Source organism: Varanus komodoensis, unplaced genomic scaffold, assembly GCF_004798865.1.
Source record: "Varanus komodoensis strain SLA01 unplaced genomic scaffold, ASM479886v1 scaffold8, whole genome shotgun sequence".
Lineage (NCBI taxonomy): Eukaryota > Metazoa > Chordata > Lepidosauria > Squamata > Varanidae > Varanus > Varanus komodoensis.
The window spans coordinates 11,463,415-11,489,682 of NW_025336481.1; the positions used below are offsets into that span (position 1 = coordinate 11,463,415).

Genomic DNA, 26,268 nt, shown 5'->3' on the forward strand with positions numbered 1-26,268 from the left:
TTGGGGAAGTTCAGATGAATGGTCATACTAGGATTAGAATTTGCCAAAAGTTGATAATGCTGTTATTTCCTGTAAATGGCAAACTAGTATAGTGGTACCTCAGTTCACGAACGTACAAGTTCATGACCAAATCGGGTCACAAACAGAAATTTCAGAATTTTTTTTCCTCAGGTTGTGAACTCTGCATCGGGTGATGATTACAATCGTGCCCATCTTCCCTGCACGATCGTGTTCGGGGGGGGGTGCCCACAATCATGCTTGGGGAGGAGATGGCTGCGATCACGCCTGTGTTCCCTGCCCAAGCGTGACTGCTATCGCACCCATCTATAGCCGTGATCATGGTTGCGCTCATGCAGGGAACATGGGTGCAATCGCAGTCGTGCTGGGTGGGGGGGGGAAGATGGCTGTAATCTTCGTTGTTCTTTCTCACTTTTCTTCAAATTTTTGTGATAAAAAAAATAGTTACAGGACGGATTAATTTTATTTACATTGAAGCTTTTGGGGAAATTTTACTTGGCTCACGGCCAGTTTGGGTTGCGACCAGAGTCCTGGAACAGATTAAGTTCGTGAGCCAAGGTACCACTGTATTGACAGTTGTTATATTGTACTTAAAAGAGGGAAAGAGTTTAGAAAAGTGCCCTCTGCTCCTCTGCTCAATACCAGTATTTCCATTGACTTCTATTATTTTTCTCTAGGTTTCTGATCTGTTCTACTTGCTTTGTGGTAGCATTTCAGTTAAATGGTGGTCATTATCATTGCACATACCTTTGGTGTGGTTTTTATGTACTACTTCAGTATGGTATGCTGTAGCAGATGCTAGTGAAATCATATACAGTGGTACCTCAGCTCACGAACGCCTCAGTGCCCGACCAAAATCAGGTCACAAACAAAAACTTCATAAAATTTTTGATTCTGGTCATGAACTCCACATTGGGGGAAGGAGATGGCCATGATCATGCTGGGGGTGGGGGAGATGGCCGAGATTGCACCCGTCTTTCCTGCATGAGCACGTTCGTGATTGCGCCCGGCTTTCCTGCACGAGCGCAACCGCGATCTCGGCCATCTCTGCCCCCCTAAGCGCGCCCGCGTTCCCGCCAGTCTCTTCCCCCTCCCAGCACGCCTGCATTCGCGCCTGTCTCCCCCCCCCCCCCCCCGCAGTGCACTGGGATGACAGGCACGTGCAGGGATGACGGGCTCGATCCCGGTCGTGCTTTGGGAGTGGGGAGATGGCCTCGCTCCTGCTTGGGTTGGGTGGGGAGGGGAGATGGCCATGGTCCTTGTTGTTCTTTGTCACTTTGCTTCACATTTTTCTGATTTAAAAAAAATAGTTACAGAACGGATTAACCTTATTTACATTGAACCTTGTGGGGAAATTTGACTTGGTTCCTAACCAATTTGGGTCACGACCAGAGTCCTGGAATGAACTAAGTTCATGAGCCAGGGTACCACTGTACTTGCTTATCTGGAAGTAAGCCCCTCTGAGCTTCTGAGTAAGCATTTATAGGTTTACACTGGACATTACCATTACCTAAGCAAAAAGGGTTGATCTAAAACAGGGCTTGTAGAATGTGTGGAATGGTTTGCCAGGTCTCAGCAACATTATTTTTATTCTACATTTTTTCTGTACTAATAGTGGTAGTTTGGCTGCAAGGTACTAAAAGACAAGGCTTGCATTAATGAATGATATTTTCACTCTTCTCTTCAGGTTTGGTATTGGAGTCATGTTGGATAAATGCTTGTAGTTGTGTCTTTAAGAGCCAAGTAGTGTAGTAGTCCAAATAATAATTGTAGTTTCGTTTTGCCTTGCAGTCACCAACCTTCCTCTGCATCCTCTCATTGCTCTTTCAGCTTCCTGTTTGGGTCCCTTTCATTTTGACACCTAAAACCAAATGATGAAGGGGGACAAGGGAAGCTATCATCTGTAGCATGCAGCACAATGCATTGTTAAGATACTTTCATCCCTTCAGGATGGACCCCTAGTCTAGGTGCTGTCTAACACTTATTTCCTTCAGAGACAGAAAGATAGCTGCTAGGGTGTGCTGTGGTGTTTCCTCTGTCTGTTCTTTTGGGTGTTGCTTCTCTGCCAGGTGTGAGAGAGAATGTGAGAGGAGAATGTACAACACAGGCACACGTGTCACCCCCCCCCCCCCCCCCTTGTTGCCTGGAGGCAATTTTACTAAACCTGAATGAAGAAGAAGGGCAGGGTGAGGGTGGGGGGCCACAGCAGTTGTTAGGAACCTGAATAAACACACACAAATCCTGCAGATATTGTTCCACCCTCACCGCCAAACACATTTTTCTAATCTCTGGTATAAGGAAAAGTAACACCTAAGGTAGCTTTTAGTCTTTGACAACAACATTGCCAACTAATACTTTGCAAAGGTACTTAGTTACTGCATTCTTCTCCTTTGTCCTGAAAAACTCACCTGCTTTTCCTTTGCAGTTTAGCCAATAGCTACCCTTTACACATCATTCCTGTTGCCAGAAGAGCGACTCATCAATTTGTCATTTCTTATCATGTTGCACAGGCTATATTGAACCTACCCCCACTGATTCCTTTGGCTTTCCTTACATACGGCAAATGTTTCTGGCTTCCAGATCTCTTAATCATCTGCCCACCCATCTTTTGGCAGTTAAGTCAAGAAACAGAAGTTAGTAAAACTGATTATCAGCTCCTTAAATTAGTTTCAAGGCATTTCAGTCAGTTAAACTTGACATAGGTATGCAGATTTTTCCCCCCAGGACAATTTTCTTGAATAAATCTGAACATTGATTTAATGTCATTAATTTCAGCATTTTGCAACTCATTGCTGGCTTTGTATATCAACTGGCAGATGTATTTCCTTTTTAAACCTGCAGCCATTCTACTGCAATTGCATGATCTTGTTTTTCTTCCATGAGAATGAGCACGAGTGAGCATGCACAAATACAACATGCTTTATAGACTATAAAGTTCCTTCACTTAGGGAAATTTAGGAGAATGCAATGGCTAGGTCATTTGCAACTGGAACTCATTTTTCACTTTCTGGAAGTGACCAGATGAGTGCCTTGGTGCATAGTTGAAAAGTATAATTTTCTGGATTTACCTGTCACAGCGCAAGTAGTGCACTGAAGTGTAGCAGTGCATAGTAGTGCTATTCATGTAATGTGCTTCATTAGCAGCAGGAATTCATCCTTCCCTCCACGCCATACTGCATCTGGCAATTTCCCTTGTAAATCAAAGCAACAATAATGTCATGTGTTGATATACCTTGTAAAGCTTCATGAAATTATGAAGCACAAAAGTGAACAGGAGAAGGGTAACTTAATATGCTACAAATAAAATTTAAATATGGAAGCCAGCAACAGCAACTTGAATTATTGAAATATGACATTCTTAAACTTGTAATCATTTATCTGTCATAATTTATTTCATGGCTTTAAGGAAACCACTGTATCTCAGCTCTCATCTCCTAAGCCCTTTGGAGATTAAAATACTGTTTTCTCTGAGACTGTTGTGAGGATTACTGAGGTAATATCTGTGAACTGCTCTGAATAGTCAAAAAGTACTTTATTAACTTATGTAAGATTTGCATATTGCTTTGTAAATCAAAACGTGAGTATTTATTATTATTTATTTATTAAAAACTTTTCTATCCCATCCCCTACAGAATGTCTTGGGATGATTTACAATAAATAAATAGAATAGAACAGCCCCATGGCATCCGACCATTAATATACTAAAACCCCAATTAAAATATAAAATAACGGGAAAATGAAAAGGGGTTTTGCCTGATGTCAAAAAGAATATAGTGAATATGAATATGATGGAAAAGCTGTTTGTCTGGAATCTTTTCTAGGATATTACTAAACCGGCTAACCTTGTATACTTTTATTTTTGCCTGATTTACAGAGCTGCTTGTCTGACTTTACAACAGGGGTGTTGAACTTCTTTCAGTCTGAGGCCTGATTCCATTTCAGAAGAACACTCATGGGCTACATTCTAGTGGTGGGTGGGGCTGAAGGCAGAAGGAAACTGAGCCAAATTCAGATGGGGTGGGGCAACAGCTAGCATATTTTAAGGAAGACTGCTATGGCACCTGGTCATTTTCTGGAGCCATATGATACTTCATATTCCTGGCTCTGAGTCTGGAAACAGCATTTCACCCTTGGAACTGGGAACTGGAGTTCCAATCAGTCCTCCCCTTTCCTGACATCCAGTGCAGAAACAATTGTAGGTATCCTGGAGCTGCTTCAGCCTTCTTCACTCCTGCTTTGTGTCATCTCTAGATGGCTGGAACATACCAGAAATGCAGAGTGGATGGCAAAGATGGCCTATGTTGCCTCTCCTGCGTTACATTGAATAAGTGGGAACCACCAAGTTTAGAAGCACCCTCTTATCTTGATAGAATACACCCTTAAAGTTCTTCCTACCAGTAATTAAACTTAGGAGACGTATTTCAGTCTTTTAGAATGGATAAAATACTGAACAAAACAGAGAAACTTCCAAATGATTGATGGTTGGGAAAAGGCATGTAGGACAGGGTAAGGGGTATTAATACTAGAACCTCAGATCATCTTTTGCAACAAATTGCTGAGATCCAGGCTGGATAAACTCCTTCACACAGTGCATAATTAAAAGATGGCATTCACTTCCACAAGATGTGGTTATAGCCAGAACTCTGGACAGGAGAGAGGTTTGAACTCTTTACAAAGGGATAGGACAAACTCAGGGTGTATATATTTGCTGAGATTGGCAGCAGGAGCCCTCCTCTGGGAACCCTCCGTGAAAGATATTAGGAGGCAAAGTACCCAGAGGAGGGCTTTCTCTGCAGTGGCGCCCCGCCTATGGAATGTGCTCCCCAGAGAGGTCTGCCTGGCGCCGTCATTATTTGTTTTTCGGCGCCAGGTTAAGACCTTTTTATTCCAACAATATTTTAATAACTTTTAATATTGGTTTATATATGTTTTTAATTGCAGCCAGGGTGGATCTGTAATTCATTTGTATTATGTTTTATATTATTTTATTTATGTAAGCCGTCCTGAGGCCTTTGCGACAGGATGGCATATAAATATTCTAAATAAAATAAAATAAAAATAAAATATAAGGTCATTGGTGGCTACCAGTCCTGATGGCTGTATGTGACACTCAATATCAGGGGCAGAATGCCAATGTACTCCAGTTTTGCTGGGAAACTTTGGTGACAGGACACTGTTAGAGTCATCCCCTGCTTGTGGTTGACTACTGTGTGAGCCAAATGCTGGAGTAGATGGACTCTTAAGATCCTGTATGACTGCTCCTATGCTCTTATAGCCATCTGAGGAACTCTGAAGGGCTAAATTAGGGATCCAGGAAGGCTTGATTTGGTCTCCCACTCCTCTGCAGTACAGTGCAGTTGTTGGTTTTGAAAATGGTAAATCATGAGCTTGGTCATTTTGGCCTGGGGACACAACTATGGGCTTTCAAACCCTGGCTTGTGTAAATCTAGGCTGATCATTTCTGCTGCAAATAGGAACAGGTAAGACACTCCATTCCTGGGTTGTTTGATTATGACATGCAAGCCAGGAACCTGGCTTGTCAGTAGAGGGACAAACTAGTTTTGGAAGTTAGGATTACACTGTTTGCAATCACACTAGCAGTGATTAGGGTAATGTGCCTCAGTGAATTTGCTTGTTCACAACAACAGGGTCTTTCTTTCCAATTTTATTTTCATTTTATAACATTTTATCTGCACCAATAAATTTTGTGAATTTTCTGAATATTTAGCCGTACCATTCTCATTAGTCATGACATTTCAAAGCCTGTGAAAATTGCATTTTTATGTAGGTTTTTTTTCATTTTACAACTGAGGTTCTGCCCATCAGGCATATTTAGTACTAAGCATTTCCCCCCTTTGCTGACATGCTACTTTTCTTCCCTTCAAGTTGGGTTTGAAGACTATGGACCAGATTGTGATAGCATGAGGATAACTGCATTCTTGGACATTCCAGGGCAGGATAACTTGGCTCCACTTGCACGTCTGGAAAAATATGCCTTTAGTGATAATATATTTAACAGGTAACCATGCAAATAATTATGCTCATATTATTAAGCTGTGATTCATTTTCTCCTTTTCATAAATGCTTGGTTTCAGTAATATTTTTATTACAGATTTTAACCACATAGGTTTAAACATGTAACAATACTATATAGCATTTTTAAAATGAATAAATATCCTTTCTGTAGGTTGGACTGCTGATATTAGTAGAGAATAGAAAGGTTCTGCCACCATAAGCTGTCTTTCAGCTACATCTCCTATTCCATCCCCTTGTCTTCCAGAATTGATCCTGCTGCCTCTAATTTCTTCTTTCTTGTACAAGCAAGGTGATGTTAATATTACATTGATAGGCAACTGCTGTAAGATCTGAACTGAAATTGTGGTGGGCTTGATGTTTGGCACTCTCATACCTCTTGGAATGCCTGAATTACAGGAGGAGAGATTGTGAGGTCTTGTTGAAATCCACAGTTCCTGCTCCTTACATCCACTGTTCGCCATGTTATTCCCCCAACAGCCTTCTAAAATCAGTTGCTGAGGTTGCAAGCGCAAAAGCTAAAGAAACCAAGCAACCTATAATTCAGACCCTGACCTTCTTAGTCAGTAGCATGCCCCAAGAACTCTTCATGTTACCCAGGTAGAGTCATGGAATCTGGTTATTCTGCTTTATTATCATGCTTATATACCAAGAGTAAACCTGCCAAGAGTGATTGGGTACAGGGAGAATGTAGCACACGGGTCCTCAAATACGGGCCGGATCCAGCCCACCATGCCCATTCATCCAGCCCTCCTCAGAGGTTTTGGACTCCCCGTGCCTGCACCTGCCTTGCCACACGTGCAACGATGCGGTGAATTGCTCACTTGGAGATCGTTTTGGACTCGCTCGGAAATGTCCCACTGCTGGGCCCACTGCTGCCTCACCGGCCCATGCCCACAGACACCCCTCCACCCCACACCTGCCGCTGCCTTTCAACTGGCCCCCATTGAAAAAGTTTGAGGACCCCTGATCTAGCAGATGCAAGTGTGGAACATTTTTCCCCTTTCTGCTGTCGTGGTGTCAGTAGCTGTGAAGTAGGTATTCAGGTGTTTCTTCAAACTATGCTTTTTATGGTTTGGGAATGTAATGGAAGTTTACACACTCTGTATTGCCATCCTGTGCATCAAATCCCTCCTCCATTTCTGTTTGCTCAAAAACTGGATAAGCCAGGTTCCACACCATAATTTGCAAAAAACATGTTTTCAAATAATGGGCTGGAAGTTAGAATTGGTTATAATTTGCCAAATTTGCCCAAACCACAGCTTTGTTTCTTGGGTAGTATAGAAATTAATTAATTATAAAATAATGCATTATTTGTATAAGTAGAACAGTCTAAAAATAGGGGAGGGGATGGTACATGGGAGGAGGAAGCACATGAGACGGAAAGAGGAGCATGGTATGTTTTCCATTCTCCAGACCACTGGAGCAAAGAGGGAAAGCTAGTTTCTGCCTTGCAGCAGCACTAGCACATGCAGACATCTGAAGCATACCTTCAAACAGAAATATGTTGAGATGCATTCATAGCTTTTTGAATACTGAGAATTATGGCCAAGATTGTCATAATTAAACTACTGCTGGATGATCCATGAGTTACATTATGCCACCTTACACTGTATGTATACAAAGGCAATAAAAATACATTACTGACATGTTAAGCTAAATTGATTGTTCAGTTACTTTATCTTGCTTACAGTGCAAGGTCCAGTGTTCCTTAAGAAAAACAAAGAAATTATTTGTTGCATTTACAGGCAAATCATTGCCCGGGGTCTACTTGATGTTTTCCGAGATTTCAGTCATAATGAAGAAGATTACTTGACAGTAATGGCAATAGTGGTACGGCTATCTGAAGACACAGGTGAGAGTTTGCTCTTGTGTCTTTCTTCCTTGAAGTGGCATTTTCTGTCAGTGCTTATGTGTATAGAAAAGATTATACATGGTTGATCAAATTCAGTATTGCCTCCATTGACTGGTAGCAGCAATACAGAATTCCAGAGGTCTTTCCCATTTCCACTGGGCAACTTGGCAAGGATTGAACCAAGGGACTTCAACATGCAGAGCATGTGCTTTGCCTGAATTTACTAACAGCGTTTTCACCTGCTTTGTAACATTATTAAAATTTGTAAATCTAAAAGATCCCACTATTTATATCGTTTCAAAGCATAAGATTCAGTCTGCTCAATGGATGTGTGTGCTGTCTTTAACTAAAGATGTAGCTTTGTTTTGTTTTTTTTAAATCCACAGAGCCAACTGTTCGAACAGAATTAATGGAACAGATACCACCTATTGCCATTTTTCTACAAGAGAGTAGGCCAAACTTCCCTACAGCCTTTTCTGAATACCTTATGCCCATTGTGGTGAGATACCTCACAGATCCAAATAACCAGGTAAAGGAATCTGAGCTGAATGTATAGTTAAGTCTAGAGTTGTGAACTTTCTTTAGGGACAGTGGAGATGTAACATTATACCATCTTTAGCATTGCAAGAACAAGATGGAGTGAGCTGTGGGCTTTCCCCATCTTCTGACATGGCTGTGCAGGAGTTTTGTTTCCATTTTAGGCTAACCACAGATTATAATGATGTCCATAACAAGACATACTATTGTTATCCTAACAATGATTTGTTAAAACAGCCAAGTCCAAACTATACAGAGCTGGCTTGTTTCAACAAACCTTTGTGAAATTAATCACCATTTAGAGTTCAGAGGATAGTCTAAATTGTAGTTGATGTAAAATGGAAGTGAAAACTCTGGTTTTCTCCTTGGGCCTGCACCAGGAAAAGAGATTGGAAGCAGGAGAATGTGTAAGCCTAAGGCTCATTCTTTCCTATAGCACTAAACCATAGTTTAGTATTATGTTGGAACCCAGTGAAAAGGAAGAGCTGTTCATTGTGTTCTGTAGTTTTTATTGGACAATCTAAAATGTTTTAATGTATTGAAATATATTGGCTATTAATAAATATACCATTTATGAAATTAGATAATATTAAAATGTGCATCTCTGAGGTTTCAAACTATCCAGTGCTTTGCTGGGCAACTGCTAACAGGATGAGACAAATGACAGGTATTTTTTTGCTTCGGTATCCTCCTGTTGTTTTATTTTCTTGCACTTGCACTGGCAGAGCAAACCACAGGATAGAGTGGATCCTGGCTTTTCTTATTCCTTTCTAGTGGACTTCCCTCCTTTACCCTTCTTCTAAGGTCACATTTACGACTTTGAGAAGCAGTCAAAGTAGAGCTTTCCATAGCTGCTGTGAGGGGTGGTGGACTGGAATATAGAATCCCTCTTCTAAGTTCCTAGCAGTGTCTACAGCTTTGAGAGGGGGACTTTGAAAAATTTTATGCTCCATAGAAAGCTCTCCTAGAGACCGTGACATTACTCTGCCTAATACAATTATAACCAATCAAAACTAACCTCATAAAACAGGTAATGTACCAGCTCAAATTAAAAATAAATACAAAGTTGGGTGAAACACGACCAACAAAAATGTTTTCAAGGTTCACTTACATGTGAGTACCAAATAGGTCCTATGTACTTTCTGGGGAGAGAATTCTGGAGACATCATCTTGCAGCTGAAAAGGCACTATTCCTGGTACCTGAAGCTCTGATAGAGTTTGATGATGGGCCAGAGAGCAGGTCCCGGAAACCAGTATCAGGCCCTGAGCCTATTTGAGTCTTTAATTTAATTTAATCTGGGTATAAGTCATTCAGGACATTAAAGGTCAAAGCCAGCCCTTTAAAATGAATTCAGAAACAAAGAAGACAGCCAATATAGCTGGCACAAGATCTGATACTGCAAATTGCAATTCTCTGATAGTAGCTGCTTCTCTTGATGTGATTAAGAGACATTTTTATGTCACTAAAGTAGTAGTTTCCAGTGCTGTGAGCCGCCTAGAGAGTCTCTGGCTATGGGGCGGCATACAAATTCAATCAATCAATCAATCAATCAATGTTCTTAACATGAAATTTGAGTTTTATCCCACACTATTGCTAAGTTCTTTTGTCATGTTCAGGTGTATGCATTGAATTTTGAACTCTAGGTACAAAAGGTGTAATAGCCATGGCATGGCAGAAGCTCTTAACATATGATGATATCCATGGCTCTGATTTACTAAACACTGTGTACTTATCCAAGACAGAAGAGATCTTGGAGATTATCTTGGAATAAGTGTTTATATGATAAAGTCCTGAAGATTGCCAATTTCACATAGCAGTATAAACACATGGGAAGGGTATAATGCAAAGTCGTTCAGCTACCACATAGCCGGTTTTACTGGCTGCAATGCATACATGGTGCTTCTGTGCACATAAGTCTGTCGTCTGTCAGAGGCAGTGCTGGCCATTCATACTTGTAATTAACTCAGAAATGCTCAAGAAATTTACTTGGGTAATTTTACATGTGTAATTAATAGTAATTTGTCAAAACATCATTGCCCTGAAAGACATCCTGTTTTGAAAAATAGCCTCCTCCTGATGTATAGAATATTTTTGTTCTATCTTCTGCAGATGATACTTACTTGCTACAGGCAATCAGGTAAATGGCTAATTTCAAGCCCGCTCTTAGACCCACTCCTCCTGTTGAAATGCAGGAAGGCATTTTTTCATGCATGAGGCTTTGTGAGTGCATGAGGGTCAAAAGGTTTGAACTAAAGTCCTGGTTGTCCTCCTGTGGTATTCAGACTATTCAGCTTAACTAGTCTGAGTTTGGTCTGCTATCATAATGATATGATTTTGTAACTATATTTAACTACTGAAGCACCACAAACATCTTTCACAATGCTTCTAGAACACACACACACACATACACACACACACACACACAGATAGACAGGTCTTGATAGTCATCTGTATCTGTGTGCATTAGTGGTTTTCATTTCCTTATTCACAAACTGGTAGGTTAGAAAAGCAAGCCAGGATTCTTTACTGATTCTGCTGGAACAAGGACTTGTTGCTCAAAATGACATTGAAAAAAAAAGTGTGCCCAATCCTGTTGGATCTCTCTGCTCCAGAAAGCGATGATGAATACAAGGTGGAAGCTGTAAATGTAAGTAGTTGCTTTCTTTTTATTTGGATTTTTTTTCTGAATTGATGGTAGAGAGTTAAGCTGTATATTTAGCATCCTGGCATCTTTGAGGACACTTTTTTACTGGGCTGTCATCCATTAAACAGAAGCCTTCAATCTTGGAAGGTTCTGAGGACCCCGTGTCATGCTCAGCTGCTTCTGGAGGCAGTTTTCACCTTTCCATCCTCTTTAGAGAGTTGAGCCTGCCTACTGAAGTTATGCTGCCAGGGCTTGAAACTCCTTTTTGGTCTTGTGGAAATTCAGCCCCTTCTTTCCCCACTGCAGCATACTCACTGGTGTGCTCCCTCCCTCCCTTTACCTTCCTGTATTCAGAGTTCTGACTTTTGAGTGAGGATACTCTGAAGTTTCTGTAGAAGCTGAGAAGGAATAGGAATAGGGAAGAGCTGTGAGCTCATTCTCAGCTGCAGCTCTGCAGATCCCTCCAATGGAGAGGCTCTGCAGCATCCTATGGCACTTCAGATGGGTTCAGGAAGATTGCTCTGTCCCAAGCCTACTTTTACTATTACTGCAGCCCTGTGGAAGTCTGTTACAAACCACAGTATAGGGAAAAGACTGAAATGTAATGCATACTGGCAAACACAGAATAGTTCACTTCTTCACAAAATAGATTTTAATTCTTCAGTTGTTCCCTGGCTGCAGAAATGCAATAAGATCTGTAAATATTAAGCTTTCATTTCATTGACTCTAAATTTACTTATGTTATTCCATAAAACATAGAGGATCCTTTTTAGGTTACACTGCTGTATATCAGCCTTTTTATATTTCAGGTCACTTAAATGCACAATGGGCCAGTAAACTATTTGAAGGTCAAATTGCAGGCAGTGGTTTTGAAAAATATCTAGTTGCTAAAAAAAATCCCTGGAAAGCAATCAACATTTAGCTTTGATCTCTCCTCCCGTTTGATTTTAGTGGGCTATACGAATTGGCATTAAAATATTTGGCAACTTTTCTTAATGGCACTATCTTAAAGCTTTGCTTTTTCTCACAGTGATGTCTTAGGAATCTGTTTCATGACTTCTCAATAACTTTTTATAGAGAAATATAAATTAAATAGTTTGTTCCAAAATGTGTTGAGTTCCTTAGTTCATTTACACAAAAATCAGTTCTCTTCACAAAATATTAAAGTTTGTAGCTCCGTTTTAGCATGGATGCCTGACACTTCACCCATAAAATGACTTTACCAGCTACATTACAATTTCTTGTTTCAGAGTTGCTTAGGCCAGTTTCCAATGTAACATCTGAATGCCAGATGTCTTTTTCAAGGACTGGCAATTCCATTAAAATCAAAATGGAGTAACATTCTCCAAATTCTTACTTGGCATTCTGTTACAAAAAGTAGACTGTTTGAGCAGTAAGGTGTTGTTTTTGTTAGCTATACAGTCTGTTTATATCTTTTGTTAAACCTTTTTGTTGGATCTAATCTCATTCTTTCACCAGTGGAATGTGTACTGCTTGCAGACTGGAAGGTCCATATCCTCTCTTCCTCAGTAACCTCTCAGTCACCCTGCTCTTCAAGAACCCTCCAGTTGGGGAAGTCCCATTCCACTGGCAGTCTTTTGAGCTAATGAATAATGATCTTGGATCCAACCATGGAGTCCCCCTTTTTTCTTTCCTTATTGCAATATTTGAGTTCTTGTGGTGTTGCCAATATAATTATTTCATAAGAATCTTGAGACATTTCATGAGATTATGTGGTAGTTTTAAAAGTGTATTTTTAGAGAATGTTTTGCTTTTTAAGCCTTAAAGCAAAAGTTGGTTCTACTTTGTGTGAAAGTGTTGAAAGCCAAAGTGTTGCACAGAAAATCCTGTGTGCTAATTGTGGGTAGGGATGGGCACTACTAGAAAATGTGTTCTGTTGGAGCTTGAAAGGCTTTCAACACCTTTCCTTCCTGATGACCAAAAGTGAGTTGAGTTGTGGGAGTGGGGTTGGCTTTAATAAAATGACTCAAAATATTTGTGCAGGGAATTGCATATCTCTAGTGTTATTTACATAAATTGGGGCCAATGTGGTGAATTCAAGTCTTTGCTGTTATTGTCATAACATTTAACAGAATTGTGGAAGCATCATTCTCTCATTGCATATGCACACTTTCCATCTTGGCCACTTGATTTTTCTGATGATTAATTTCAGATTTGTGCACAGTTCAGGCATGACTTTGCAATTTGCACAAATCTTGGAATACAGCTTAAATTTTGTGCATATTTCTCCAGCTTAGGAAGGAAAGACAAATTGTAGCCCATTTTAAAAACAGAAATCCTTATGCCAGCTCAACTTGCATCAGATGTGGTCTGTGCCAGCACAGGGCTGACAGAACACAATCCATGGGGCTGAGCTGAAAAAATTCACTGGTATTTTACCATATTGGATTCCTTATAATTCCTCTTTGTGGGTATGCAAGTGAGAACTGAATGTTTACAGCCTTTAGTCTGGTTGCCTCTGTGTAGTCCACTTTTTAAAAAGTGGACTATCATTAAACAGTGGACTTATCATTAAACAGCATGCAAGGTACAACATAATTAGGGTCATGCTGTGAGGAGCAGGTCAGTCAGTTACTTCTGGTCTTTGACAGTTACTGACACAGTTCAGCTTCCAGACCTGTCCCTCCTGAAGAGGAAGCAAGGGGATGCAGGGAGAGATAGGGATTGGTTCATGGTAAAAAAAACAAAAAAACAATTAAGTCCATGATCGTGCCTTCCTGTTAATTTGTTGGTTGAAATATGTGATTGGTGAAAGTTTCCGCATAACCAATTATTAATGCTGTTTATATGGCTGGACTGCATAGCCTAAGTCAAAAGCCATGTACAGAGCACAGAAGCTCCTAGCTAAATTGGGGTGGGTTTACTGAGGAATTAATGCCTTTTGAGAATGGAACAGTTGGAAAGGGCCAGAGGATCCAACTCACTGCTCAGTGCAGGACTCCCAAGTTAAACCATCCCTCTCAGATGGCTGTCCAGCTGCATCTTGAAAGTCTCCAGTGTGGGAGAGCCCACAGCCTCCCTACATCATTGGTTCCGTTGTCGTACTGTTCTAACAGGAAGTTCTTCCTGATGTTTAGTTGGAACTTGGCCTCCTATAAAATGGGCCCATTGTTCCATGTCCTGCACTCTGGGATGATTGAGAAGAGATCCAGACCTTCCTCTTCATGACAATCTTTCAGAAACTTGAAGAGTACTATCATGGTTGCCATCTAAGCCTTCTGCAGTGGGGAGGAAGCACAGAGGCAACTTTCACCTTTGCATTCATCCTGCCCTCAGTAGGATGTTTCGAACCCTCTTTCAGAGGGTACTGAGAGCCACACTGGATTGCACAGCAGGCAATGCAGAGGCATGTAAAAGCACAATCCTATGGTAGTTTAGAAAGAAGAAAGGCCCCTATTCCCAGAATTATCTGACTAGACTTTTTTTCCCCTATTAAATGGTGTAAAATCACCACAAGCTCTTTTTCCTGCTATGCCATAAGTAGTGGAGACTTCATAGAGTCTTGTTTCTGGTCTTTTGATGAGGTAGGAAGCTGTCATGAGCCAGCAAGTTTCGCTGAAGGCTTGGAAGAGCAGTGACCTTGCAAACAGCAACTTGAATGTCTTTGTAATCCACCTTCTTCTGGTGCATTAGTAGAATACCTAGACAGGAAACCCTCTCCCTGAACCCTGTGAACTCCCTGAACCCTCTCCCTGAACTCTCTGAAGTGTGGTGACCTGTGCTGCTGGGCAACTGCTGTGCTGTTGTGCACAGGTTTGTTGACATATCTGTTCTTGAAGTCTCTGAAGATTATCAGGAATGCAGAGCTGGGGTTAAACTAATTGCAGTATGTTGAGTTCCACCATTCTGTAGGTTGCTTGGTTGGTGTATCATCCTAGAGTGCCAGCATGAGGGTTCCCCTCAGTCTTTACCCCCATCCTAATTTTGGTTCATTTGGAGGCTGATGGTGGCATCCTCCTCCAAGGTCTTCCCTGAGTTCAGTTCTGAAAGATGATGCATTCTGCTACTACACATCCAGCAAAAGGTATTTCTGAGCCACTGAAACAACCTGTGTCTACTAACAAAATTTGTAACAGAGAAATTAAAATGCAGATAACGAAATGAGATCCCTTTTCTCTGACAGATAATCTGCAAAATGGCTTCTATGGTGGACAAATCTACTGTTGAACATTTGCTTCTTCCACGATTCTGTGAGCTCTGCAGTGATGGGAAACTCTTTCAAGTGCGAAAGGTTAGCATTAGTTGACACTGGAAAATATCTATTAGAACATGGGCCCTCAAACTACGGCCCGTGGGACGGATGTGGCCCGCCATGCCCTTTCATCTGGCCTATGCTGCTGCCTGCGCGTGTGCTTGCTCACTCGGAGATGGTTTTGAACTTGCTGGGAAATCTCCCAACGAGTCCAAAACATCTCTGAGTGAGCAAACCACCGTCGCCTGCCTCCCCCACTCACGCAGGCTCACCGCTGCCTCGCAGCGTGGGGGAGGCAGGCGGTGGTTTGCTTGCTTGGAGATGGTTTTGAACTCACTGGGAGATCTCTGAGCAAGCGAGTTGCCGCCGCGTGTGCCCAATGCCACCTCGCGCACACTCGACAACACCTCACTGGCCGCGTGCCTGGCCCCTTTCACTGACCCACGTTTGTAGCCGCTGCCTTTCAACTGGCCTACTATTGAAAAAGTTTGAGGACCCCTGTATTAGAACTTCAGGGATGGATTATTTTAACGTCTAAGTACTGTTAAATAACAACCTTTTAAAAAATGGGGCAGAACGAGTATGCCTTGGATCTTTAATTCTCACTATGTATTGCTTAAGATATCTGTGCAGAACTGTAAATGACAAATGGCATGAGGTTAAGCATCTATGGCCCATGATTTAGCAAAGCATTAAAATACAAACTTAGAAGTTCAATGTGTACCTGTGTTTTTCTGAGTAAGGGTCATTGAACTGATGATCCTGCTATTGAATCTTTTCAGTCCTTTCTTGGTTATTGCACATTCTGTATGAAATGTATTCAGCTGATGTTACTGTATATTAAATAATACAGTATCAGAAACTGTAAGAGTTATATGCTGTAACTACAGTGAATAAAGATACAGGTAGAAATGTAGTGTAAAAATACATTTTCTAACTGAGAGTTTAGACAGCAATGTTAAATCCTGTCTGATGGAAGTGTAAATGCAAGTATATAAGATATACTGAGTAAGAAATAAACACTGATATGTACAACAAGCAGTATCTTGTTTCTAGGTCTGTGCAGCAAACTTCGGTGATATCTGCAGTGCTGTCGGGCAAGAAGCCACAGAAAAGAATCTGGTATGTTAAAGTCTGGGACTCACAAATCTCATGTCTAGGAGTTATACTCTGCCAAAGAATTGCTAACTATTAACACTTCATATCAAGCAGGAACAAAGTGGGATAATGATCTCTTAATGTAAACAAAGTACTTCCTCCACTGAAATGAAAAGAGAGGCCTCCTGGGGAAGAGAAATCTATATATTAGACCCCTCTGTCCCTGCAAGGGAAGACTGGATTACAGCATGCAAATACAACAATGACTGTTATTAGTATATGCCACCCTACCATTAGAATTGGATTGGTGTCGCTGAACAGTCCTTATTTCTTCTACCATTCAGTAATGGAATCCACTGTTAGACAAATATATCACCGTTTTTAAACTTTTTTGAGCTGTAGCCTTAATAACACATGGTAATGTTTCATTTTGCAATGTATGGCTGTGAAAGTTGGACCGTAAGGAAGGGTGAGCGCCGAAGAATTGAGGCCTTTGAATTGTGCTAGAGAAGACTCCTGCGAGTCCCTTGGACTGCAAGGAGATCAAACAGTCAGTGTTAGAGGAGATCTACCCTGACTGCTCTTTAGAAGGCCAGATACCGAAGATGAAACTCAAATACTTTGGCCACCTAATGAGAAGGAAGGACTCCCTGGAGAAGACCCTAATGCTGGGAACAATTGACTGCAAAAGGAGAAGGGGATGGCAGAGATTGAGGTGGCTGGATGGAGTCATTGGAGCAGTGGGTGTGGGCTTGGGTGGACTCTGAGGGATGGTGGAGGACAGGAGAGACTGGAGGAATGTTGTCCATGGGGTCGTGATGGGTTGGACATGACTTCGTGACGAGCAGAGCAGAGCATAACATAATGTTTTATTGGCTGACAAATGTAGAATTACTGTTTGATATTCCAATTATTTTAACAAAAATATAAGGCAATATATATCTAGGTAGCCATGCCTCATAGCTATATATTGCAGCTCCTCATTTTTACTCAGGTAAGGAAGCAACTTATGATCTTAGGAAATAATGTAGTGTTTCTTCCTACTACCCCTTAAGATGTAAAATGAATTATTTTGGTGTTTGCCAGAGCTATATTCAGATCTTCTTGGATTAGCTTGAGATCTCTGAATGAATTCCTCATCCCAAGGTGCTCTTGTGGGAAAGAAAGTTAAGAAAAAGTAAAATCTACTGAAGAAAGGTACCAAAGATCTTGGTAGGAAAGTGGTAGGAAATGTCATCCTAAATATGTAGAAAATCAGCAACTACAATTTGGGGCTTTCTCGGTTTTTCCATACCTTCAAGTAAAGCTTTATCGGACCTGCTTGTCAGCTTCTCATCATAGATTTAAATAAATCAGATTGACAGTTGCAGGCATCTTAGCTTTCTGGAAAGACATCAGTATTGACTCAGAAGTACGAAATGAATGTAGGTAATATTTGTAACCAGAATGGCACTGAGATAATCTTGCATGCCTTAGAAAGCATTCTATGCATGTTTAAGCATAAAAGCTTATATTTACCAGAATGATCCAGCAAGTTTAGCTGGCTAAGACGTGCTGGGAGCCGTAGCCTTTTAAAAATGGGTAAAATGCATACAGTTCCGCCCTTAATTCACTTTGTATAATTTGTTCTTCCTTCCAGTGGCTAGCCAAATAGAGTTTTCAAAAGGAGTGACCTTTATTCTAGTCCTGAAATAATTACTTGAAGGCAAATGTTGTCCAGGGAAATAAGAAGAGATCTGTAGTGCAAATTAATAAAAATGATTAATAAAATCTCTCTCTCTATTTTGGCAGATTCCAAAGTTTTTTGAGCTCTGCTCTGATACTGTTTGGGGTATGCGGAAAGCTTGTGCTGAATGCTTTATGGCTGTCTCCTACACCATTTCAGCGGAAGTTCGGAGGAGCAAGCTGTCTCCCCTCTTTATCAGTCTCATCAGTGATCCTTGCAGATGGGTAAGTAAAGATTGAAACAATTCCTCTTAAACTGCAGTTGTATCGTGAAAGGGCTTCTCAGTATTTTGTTGAAAGGAAATGTGTTCAGAGGACTGTGCCGCACCCAAATAGAGCTACTGAATATTAAGACTGTGGTATATTAATAGCTTTCCCTCTACTCACAACCCTCTGGCTAATTATTTGCAACTGTTCTTATTTGTTGATGCGTGCTGGAAGATTTAAGCAATCATCTTTAAATGATCATTTATTTATTTATTTATTTATTTATTTTCGATTTATATCCTGCCTTTTTCCTACAAAGGGCTGAAGGCAGCTTACATCTCCTCTTCCATCTTATCCCCACAACAACAACCCTGTGAGGTAGGTTGGGCTGAGAGTCTGTGACTGGCCCAAAGTCACCCAGTTAGCTCCATGGCTGGGTGGGGACTAGAACCCAGATCGTCTGAGTCCCAGTCCCATGCTCTTAACCACTGCACCACACGGGCTCTCATTGTGATCAGCTGTCTCAGTCCTCTCCTCATGCTGTGTATAACATTTCTCCTTACGCTCCAGTGGAGAGAGAAATTGTGTCATCCTTTATTTTGGAAGTTGCTTTGTTCATGACTCTGATAGAACATCTTCAGGTTGTGTCTCAAAATTCACATCTTTGAAGGCTTTGGTGCAACCCTTCCTTTCATACCCTACTAGAACTAGCCCTATTAATGGGTAACTGAAATAAACATATTCTTTCATTTTAACACATGCCTGCACTTGTGTCCCATTTCACAGTTGTCTTCCACGTGTAAAATTTTAGATGCTTAGCACTTTGGGGTGGGGACCTGTTTGGTTATACTTTGTGACTTGTCATACATGTTGATGGTGCTATATGAAAATAATAACTTGGCCCATGGGCTGAATCCAGGTGATCAACTTTCACATATCAAATGTGGATTTTGTTTTTTTCAAGGAAATAACCGTGGTCTGCAAAAAACAAAATATGCTTTTATATAATCATATTTGTGTATTTATTTTTATTTACTGTACTTTTAAACCACCCGATAACTTGAAGTTTCTGTTTAGTATACAGTACATTGAAAGTTTAACAGTGAAAGTGAAGTTAAAAAATACAGTGAAGAGTAAAATTAAGATAAAGTTAGCAGAGAATAGACCATTACCTCACCATAAAACCGAATTTACACCAGCAATAGAATAGGATACTAAAAGAATGTGTAAAAAGTTCTTAGAATATCTGAAAGAATAAAAAGGCCTTCATTTGGAACTACGACCACCACAATGTGGGTGCCAGGTCAGCTTCTCTGGTACAGCACTCCACAAATGGGGTACAGCCATGGAAAAGGTTGTCCCTTTTGTAGCCATCTACCTTACTTTCTTTGGAGGAGAGGCCCTCAGGCAGTGATTTTAATGTCTCAGTAGGCAAATATGGAAGGAGATGTTCCTTCAGGCAACCGGGCTCAAGTTATGTAGGACTTTAAAAGCTAAAGCTGGCACTTTGAATTGGGCCCAGAAATGGGCTGGCAGGCAGTGCAGACAGAAAATTAATGACATTATGCAGTTACATTGGCCAGTCTTGGTTAGCGGTCTACCCGTGCTATTTTTAACTCACCAACACTTCTAGACCATTTTCAAAGGCTGTAGCATGCTGCAGCAATCTAAACCAAAGGATGCCAGCTCATGAATACCTATCACAAGACCATCCCTGTCCAGGTAGGGCATATGCTGATGACTTATATCTGTTTAATTATTGCTGCTTGTCTACTGGTCCAAATCTGTGAGATGGCTAAAATAATCATTAGTTCAATTGAATTATAATCTGATTTGCTGTTGTAATAATAATCTTAGACTAATGATGCCCTGATGCCTTTCAAATTATTTACTGTTATTATATACTTGATTTACAGAAATGCAGTACTGAAAATATAGCTGTTCATAATTACAATACACAACATCTTACAACAATTACAACATTAAAAACAATAAAAATAATTACAAAGGGCCATTTTAAGTGAATCTAAAAATCTATCGGCAGCAGCCTACTCACCTCTTGTGCTCATTTTAACAGTGACAACATGATCATGACTGCTTGCTACAACAATAAAATTAAATATAAATAGTTCAATAAATTCACATAATTAAGTACTAACAGAGCAAGGGAGCGCTAGACTTCTGTTCTAGATCAGTTCAAATAAAATGTATTAAAAATTACCTTTCAGAGTTAGTTTTACTTTGGAATAGTATGAAGAATACTTAATCTGTGAAGAATATTTGTCAAATCTTTCATATTCTTATTTTCCCAACATTCTAGGTTCGACAAGCTGCTTTCCAATCTCTTGGACCATTTATTTCTACTTTTGCAAACCCTTCCAGTGCTGGTCTTTACATTCGGGAGGATGGGACACTCAGTATTCGGTCTTCCAGTCCATGTCCAGCAAGCAACAGTGCAAACATCCTGTCATCAAGGTACAGTGATTGGCATTACCAGTGATGGCTGACTTGAAATGAATGCGATTCATTAATGCAAGGCAAAAACCAGCAAAAAACAGATAATGGATTTTTTCCTACAGTTTTTAGCCTTTATGGTTGTAATATCAATATGTCCATGTTTTTCTCCTCTTATAAAGAAAAGATAGAGGATTTATGTAAGCTACATTGATTCAATGATCCTAAAAATATACAAGGATGTATATAGGACTGATATAGCTATTATTTGTTTCTGACAGCTGATGCTTTCTCCTTGAATGTATTATTCATCTTGAATGTAAATAAGGAGATGCAGCTCCGAAGGAACTCTGGTACTGTTTTGCTAGTTAGTGCCTGGGTCCCTAGCATCCCTTAAACATAGCTATGTGCAAACTCGCATGAAATCATCAGATGTAGAGACACTTGATGAGAACTAGAGAATTGTCCAGGGCCATTTGTGACACCAGGACAATTTCAAGGAGTCTGTTCATTCTGGATGCATGGAGGCTATTAGCTAATTGCTATGGCATGTATGTATGTATTTTTTATACTGTCCATATGCCCAAAACAGCTCTCTGGCTGGTTATCTAGAATGTGAGTGGGTATTGGGCTTATATGGTCTATTGCCTCTCTCTTTTGACTGTGGGAAGAAGTATGAAGAAGCAAGACTTCTATTTGACGTTGAGGCCTCCTTGATCAAACAAGCTAGATTCCAAGAGCAATTCTCAGTCTCTCTGCAAGAAAAACTTGAGAGTAAATGAATAACCCAGAGACACTTAGGTAGTCTGAAGATGATGTAGGCTGATTTTATGCAACCTCATTGTCTTTGAAAGCAGGATTGATTCTGAAGGAAAGATTATCACTGTAATATCCTATTGTTACCTGAATCATAGTTAAGATCCTTTGTTAACTGAAAATAGTTGTTATGAAATATGTTCAATTTTGGCTAACAGTATTTCTGTTATTAGTTCGGAGGAGCCGGTGGAGAATAAATTGGAATCAGTGAAAGAAGCATCCTCTGTTAGCTTTACAACTTGTTCTGAAACTTCAAATTCAGATGCACAAGAAAAAAGCCCAGTCAGACCTCTAAATTTTGGAGTTGATCAGACTGTATTGACTCAGAGTAACAATGCTGATCTTTATGCGGATTATCAGGGAATGAACTTAAGGGTCCAGTCGGCAGAGGACATGTTTAATACTTTCCTATATTGGCGTCCTCCTCTTCCTGACATAAGCCAGGATTTGGAGCTGCTTCAGTGCAAACCTGAAATACACGAGGAGAACTGTTCCACATCAGAGCTTCTTTGCAATAACTGTGTTGCCAGCAGTGAAATTAAAAAAGTTCTGCAAAGTTTGCAGGAACATATGGATGACCCAGATGTTCAAGGTAAGATCTTTTTCCAACTATGTTTGATTTATTCTTCTGTTGTTAGAAACCTGTCAGTTGATTCTTCTGTGGCTACCATGTACCTCCTGATTGCTTTCTTAAATGGAAAAATGCTTGCATGTGGTTCCCTTTGATAGCAGTAAATTCCTACATTGCTTTATAATTAAATAAAAAGTGAAGTCAGTTTTTAGCAGCAGTTGATGGAAAAACTTTGCTATTCTAAAGTGCATCTTATTACCCACCTTAACTGCTTCCTCCCGCCTCATGGTTGCATTTGCAAGTGGACTGTACCCTTGGCAGAAAAAAGGATGATGAGTGATTTAGGGCAGTTGGACTCAAGGTTTCTGATGTTAATTCTGGTCTTTACCTGTGCAATGCCTTCCAGGAGAGTTTGTCTAACTGAAGGAGTAAAATCAGAAGCTTAATTGGGTGTCTGGTTGTGTAAGCTACAAGTGAAAGCTAGCTTTAAATGCAGTTAGTGCTACTAAGCATGTTTACTCAGAGATAAATCTCCCTTTTTACAAAGGGGCTTGCTTTCTAGTAAGTGTGCTTAGGAATGCAACCTTGTTCACTGGTTCCCTAGCAGATTGCTAAATAGGAACCAAACTCATCTTTTGTGAAAATATCCCTATAAAAATCAGATCTGAAGTCTGGATACATAAGGCATGATGATAAATTAAATGTAAGAAATGTATAATGGGAGAGGAGAAGCAGCAAAGAGGCTTAAGGATGACCTGTGCTAGAGCTCTTAGCTTTGTATCTGGATGCAGGAAGCTAGACTCACACCTATACCCCACAGCATAGTTCTTTTGTGTAAATGTGTGGGAGCACAGCCTAAACCCATCTACATCTTACTGTCTCAGTTATCATTAAAAAACGTGCCTGTGAAACTGAAGCTTCCAAATAGCCATCATTGCTAATAGCCATTGATAGTTCTATTCTCATGAATGTGTTTAGCCACCTTTCAGGCTAAGAACAGTGAGCTAATATGTGAATGCTTAAAAGATTTTGCAGTGCATTTGCTTGTTCATTTTTTGTGGCTATATTCCGCACTTTTCATGTAAGTCTTTCTGACACAAGTTTTTAGGAGGTGTGCATGAAAAGAAACTTAATAGGACCTGTTCCATCTAATCAGCTCAGGTTCAAGTCTTATCTGCTGCACTCAGAGCTGCACATCTTGATTCTGTAAATGATTATGAGATCAAGCAGAATGAAGAAGTTAATGGCACCCACCAGGAAGATACAGCCAGTTTACACTCAGAGCCAAGTACAGTGAATGAGAGCACACTGTCTTCATTGCCAAGCCTGGATGAAGTGGTGGCCCCATCCTGTCCAACTATAATACAAAATGTGGTAAGTAGCTATTGTGGTAGGAAAATCTGTTTTGTGGGGTTGAGCTGACACCAACTTCTTCTTGTCAGTCATTTCATACTACTAAAGAGTTTATTTACTTTAACTTTTAGCCTGCCATCTTAAAAAGGTTGGGCATTGTGCCTATAGCTAAAAGGGAAGCCAAATATAACTAGCAGTGTTCACTAAATTATCTATATGTTTGTCTAAATACAGCCCAGTACTGGCTGAACCCCAGACCCTGGAAGCCAGGCAAATACCAAGGCTTTGCAGCACTTCCAATAAATACTTGGACTGGCAAATCCCCATGAGAAGGGAGTTGAGAATTACAGATTGGCCGCTGAGAATGGCACCTTTAGTGGAGTTTAGGAAAATTTCTAAAAGTAGCATCTTGGAGGTGGACTGGGTAGAAGAATAATGAAGCTTGGAATTTTCTGCTATATCTGCCAAGGCAAATCAAACATATGCTAGTCAGTTTGTTTTCCCAGAGCAAATATTGGACAACTTTGTCAATGTTTTGTTTAAACTGGAATGCAACATCATTATACTTCAGGTACTGAGTAGCACATTTGAAGGTAATTGGAACAACTGAGATTAAAAATGAGTTAATGAGTGACATATCTGTTTAAGAACACTATATGTTATAATTAAGCATGCAGCCCAAATATGGGAAAATTTACACTGAAGCTGAATAAAGTTACAAGAAGGCTGAGGAAAGTTACAACTGTCAAAAACAGAACTGTTTTCGCAAAGGTTCCCTAGAGAAGGGGTGGCAGACTTCTAGTTGCTGATCTAATCTTATCTATCTAATCTCAAAGTCTGTCTAATCTTAGCCAGACTTTGTGATGCCCAAATTTTGCCTCTGCCATCATTGATATATGCCTACTCCAGACCTTCAAGTTTCTTGGTGGATCCCATTTATCCTCCATATTTTTACTCCAATCATTCAGTGGTTTCCAAGCCTTTGCATGTTTTCCCCAAAACTATGTGTGGCCTTTATCTTAGGAGTAAGAATAGTATTTTCCCTTTCATGCCCTTTCCCTCAGTTCCCAGCTATGTTTATTTTTCCAGCTTTCTTCTGAGTAAAGGGGCATACTATGAATAGCATGTGTTCTAGATTTTTGAAATTCTCAGGTATAGCATGGTCTGAGATATGCATCATTCAACATATACTTTAAACTGCCAGCAATGGGTTTGTATTTCGGCTATGGAGTTAGTACCTTTTCCTGTATGTTATACTTTTAGTATAACAAAGTATGGTGTTTAGCTGATTAAGTAAAATCCAGTTCTTCCAGGTTTGTTCCACCTTTGAGTTATATTGTGTTTTAAAGCACTATTCCATATTTCATTCCAGATTTTGTTTTGATCTTCCCATAAATATATATTACACATTTTTACAGCTTTCAGAAGAGCAAAGCAGTGCAGCCACCAAAATCTTAGAGGCAGAAGAGAATGAACCACCTCTTGAAGAAGATAAATCAAAATTACAGGTTGTTTTAAATATTTCTTAATATAGGATAGGGAAGTTCAGTTTTTATCACTGAAGTATTTTATTTAAACATGTGTCCAGAAGCTAGCCTTAGTGTTTAAAGAATGTGTTTTTTGATGAGACATTACTTTCTAAACTAGACTATGAGCTCAAGGACCCTGTCTTGCATTCTTCCTGTCCCTTCTCATAGGGTAACATGTTAGATTTTGCCCACATGAATACTGTAGTCATCTTACCATGGATCTTGCTCAATTTGGAATTATATTCTGAGATACACAGTGGGACAAGAGAGCCCTTTTAGCTAATGGGCAGGATAGAAATCTAAAAAATAACATGCTTGGACAAAAGTTAATTTTTACTTAGGAAAAGGAGTATGTGGCTCAGTCTCATATTGGCTTCAGAAAATTACATCCATCCAGCCCCTAAATAAGGATGCATACTAGATTTATGTAATTAAAACACACAACCAAACTTTGAGATGCCCAAATCTTGCTTCTGTCGTTTTTGTTATTCACATATGCATAGTCATAATTTAATAATGCATAAGTACAGTTATTATGTGTAACTCTTTTTGTAACTCATCATCAGCCCAACCTTTATTTTGTGGAGTTAATCAGGTGTGGTAGAATATTGTCAAGGCATTCGACCTTGAATTACCAAATGCTTCTCTATGACAAAGATGATGGAGTTTAGTGGGTTGCATATTTTATAATTGTTACAATTCTATTCTGGCTTCTTTCCATTGTGCAGTTACCATCTGGAGTGGGAGACAGAATGCTATACTAGAGCAGATGTCTTTCAGTGTTTGATATATTATTTCTCTTGTTTAATTTATTCTTATCAATAATGTACTGTTTTTGTCTCCAGGATATCATACCTCAGCCTTTATTGGACCAGTACTTATCTATGACAGACCCTGCTCGAGCACAAACTGTTGATACTGAAATTGCAAAGCATTGTGCATACAGTCTTCCTGGTGTGGCCTTAACCCTGGGCAGGCAGAACTGGCACTGTTTGAAAGACACCTATGAGACCTTGGCATCTGATGTGCAGGTAAAGTATATGAAAGTCAAGCAGAGCTTCACACCGTATGTTTTTCTGATGTACATGTCAGATGCAGTATTTGGCACACTTCCATCTATTCCAGTCTTGCTATTAGAGCCCCCCAAACTCCTGTTGTTTAGGCTGATCGATGGAAGCAAATGATATAGAAGACCACAACCTTGCAATATCCAC

General features: G+C 40.1%; 1 protein-coding gene across 1 annotated transcript in view; it reads left to right on the top strand.

The window, feature by feature from the left end:
- Positions 1-26,268, top strand: part of LOC123036206 (serine/threonine-protein phosphatase 4 regulatory subunit 1-like) — a 45,945-nt gene that overhangs the window by 5,782 nt on the left and 13,895 nt on the right. Inside the window, 13 exon segments of the mRNA XM_044455247.1 lie at positions 5,905-6,037; positions 7,800-7,906; positions 8,293-8,435; positions 10,944-11,015; positions 11,017-11,091; positions 15,233-15,340; positions 16,358-16,423; positions 18,191-18,349; positions 20,652-20,806; positions 21,775-22,193; positions 23,329-23,546; positions 24,944-25,033; positions 25,900-26,085. Of these exon segments, the coding sequence (XP_044311182.1) occupies positions 5,905-6,037; positions 7,800-7,906; positions 8,293-8,435; positions 10,944-11,015; positions 11,017-11,091; positions 15,233-15,340; positions 16,358-16,423; positions 18,191-18,349; positions 20,652-20,806; positions 21,775-22,193; positions 23,329-23,546; positions 24,944-25,033; positions 25,900-26,085 (1,931 nt within the window).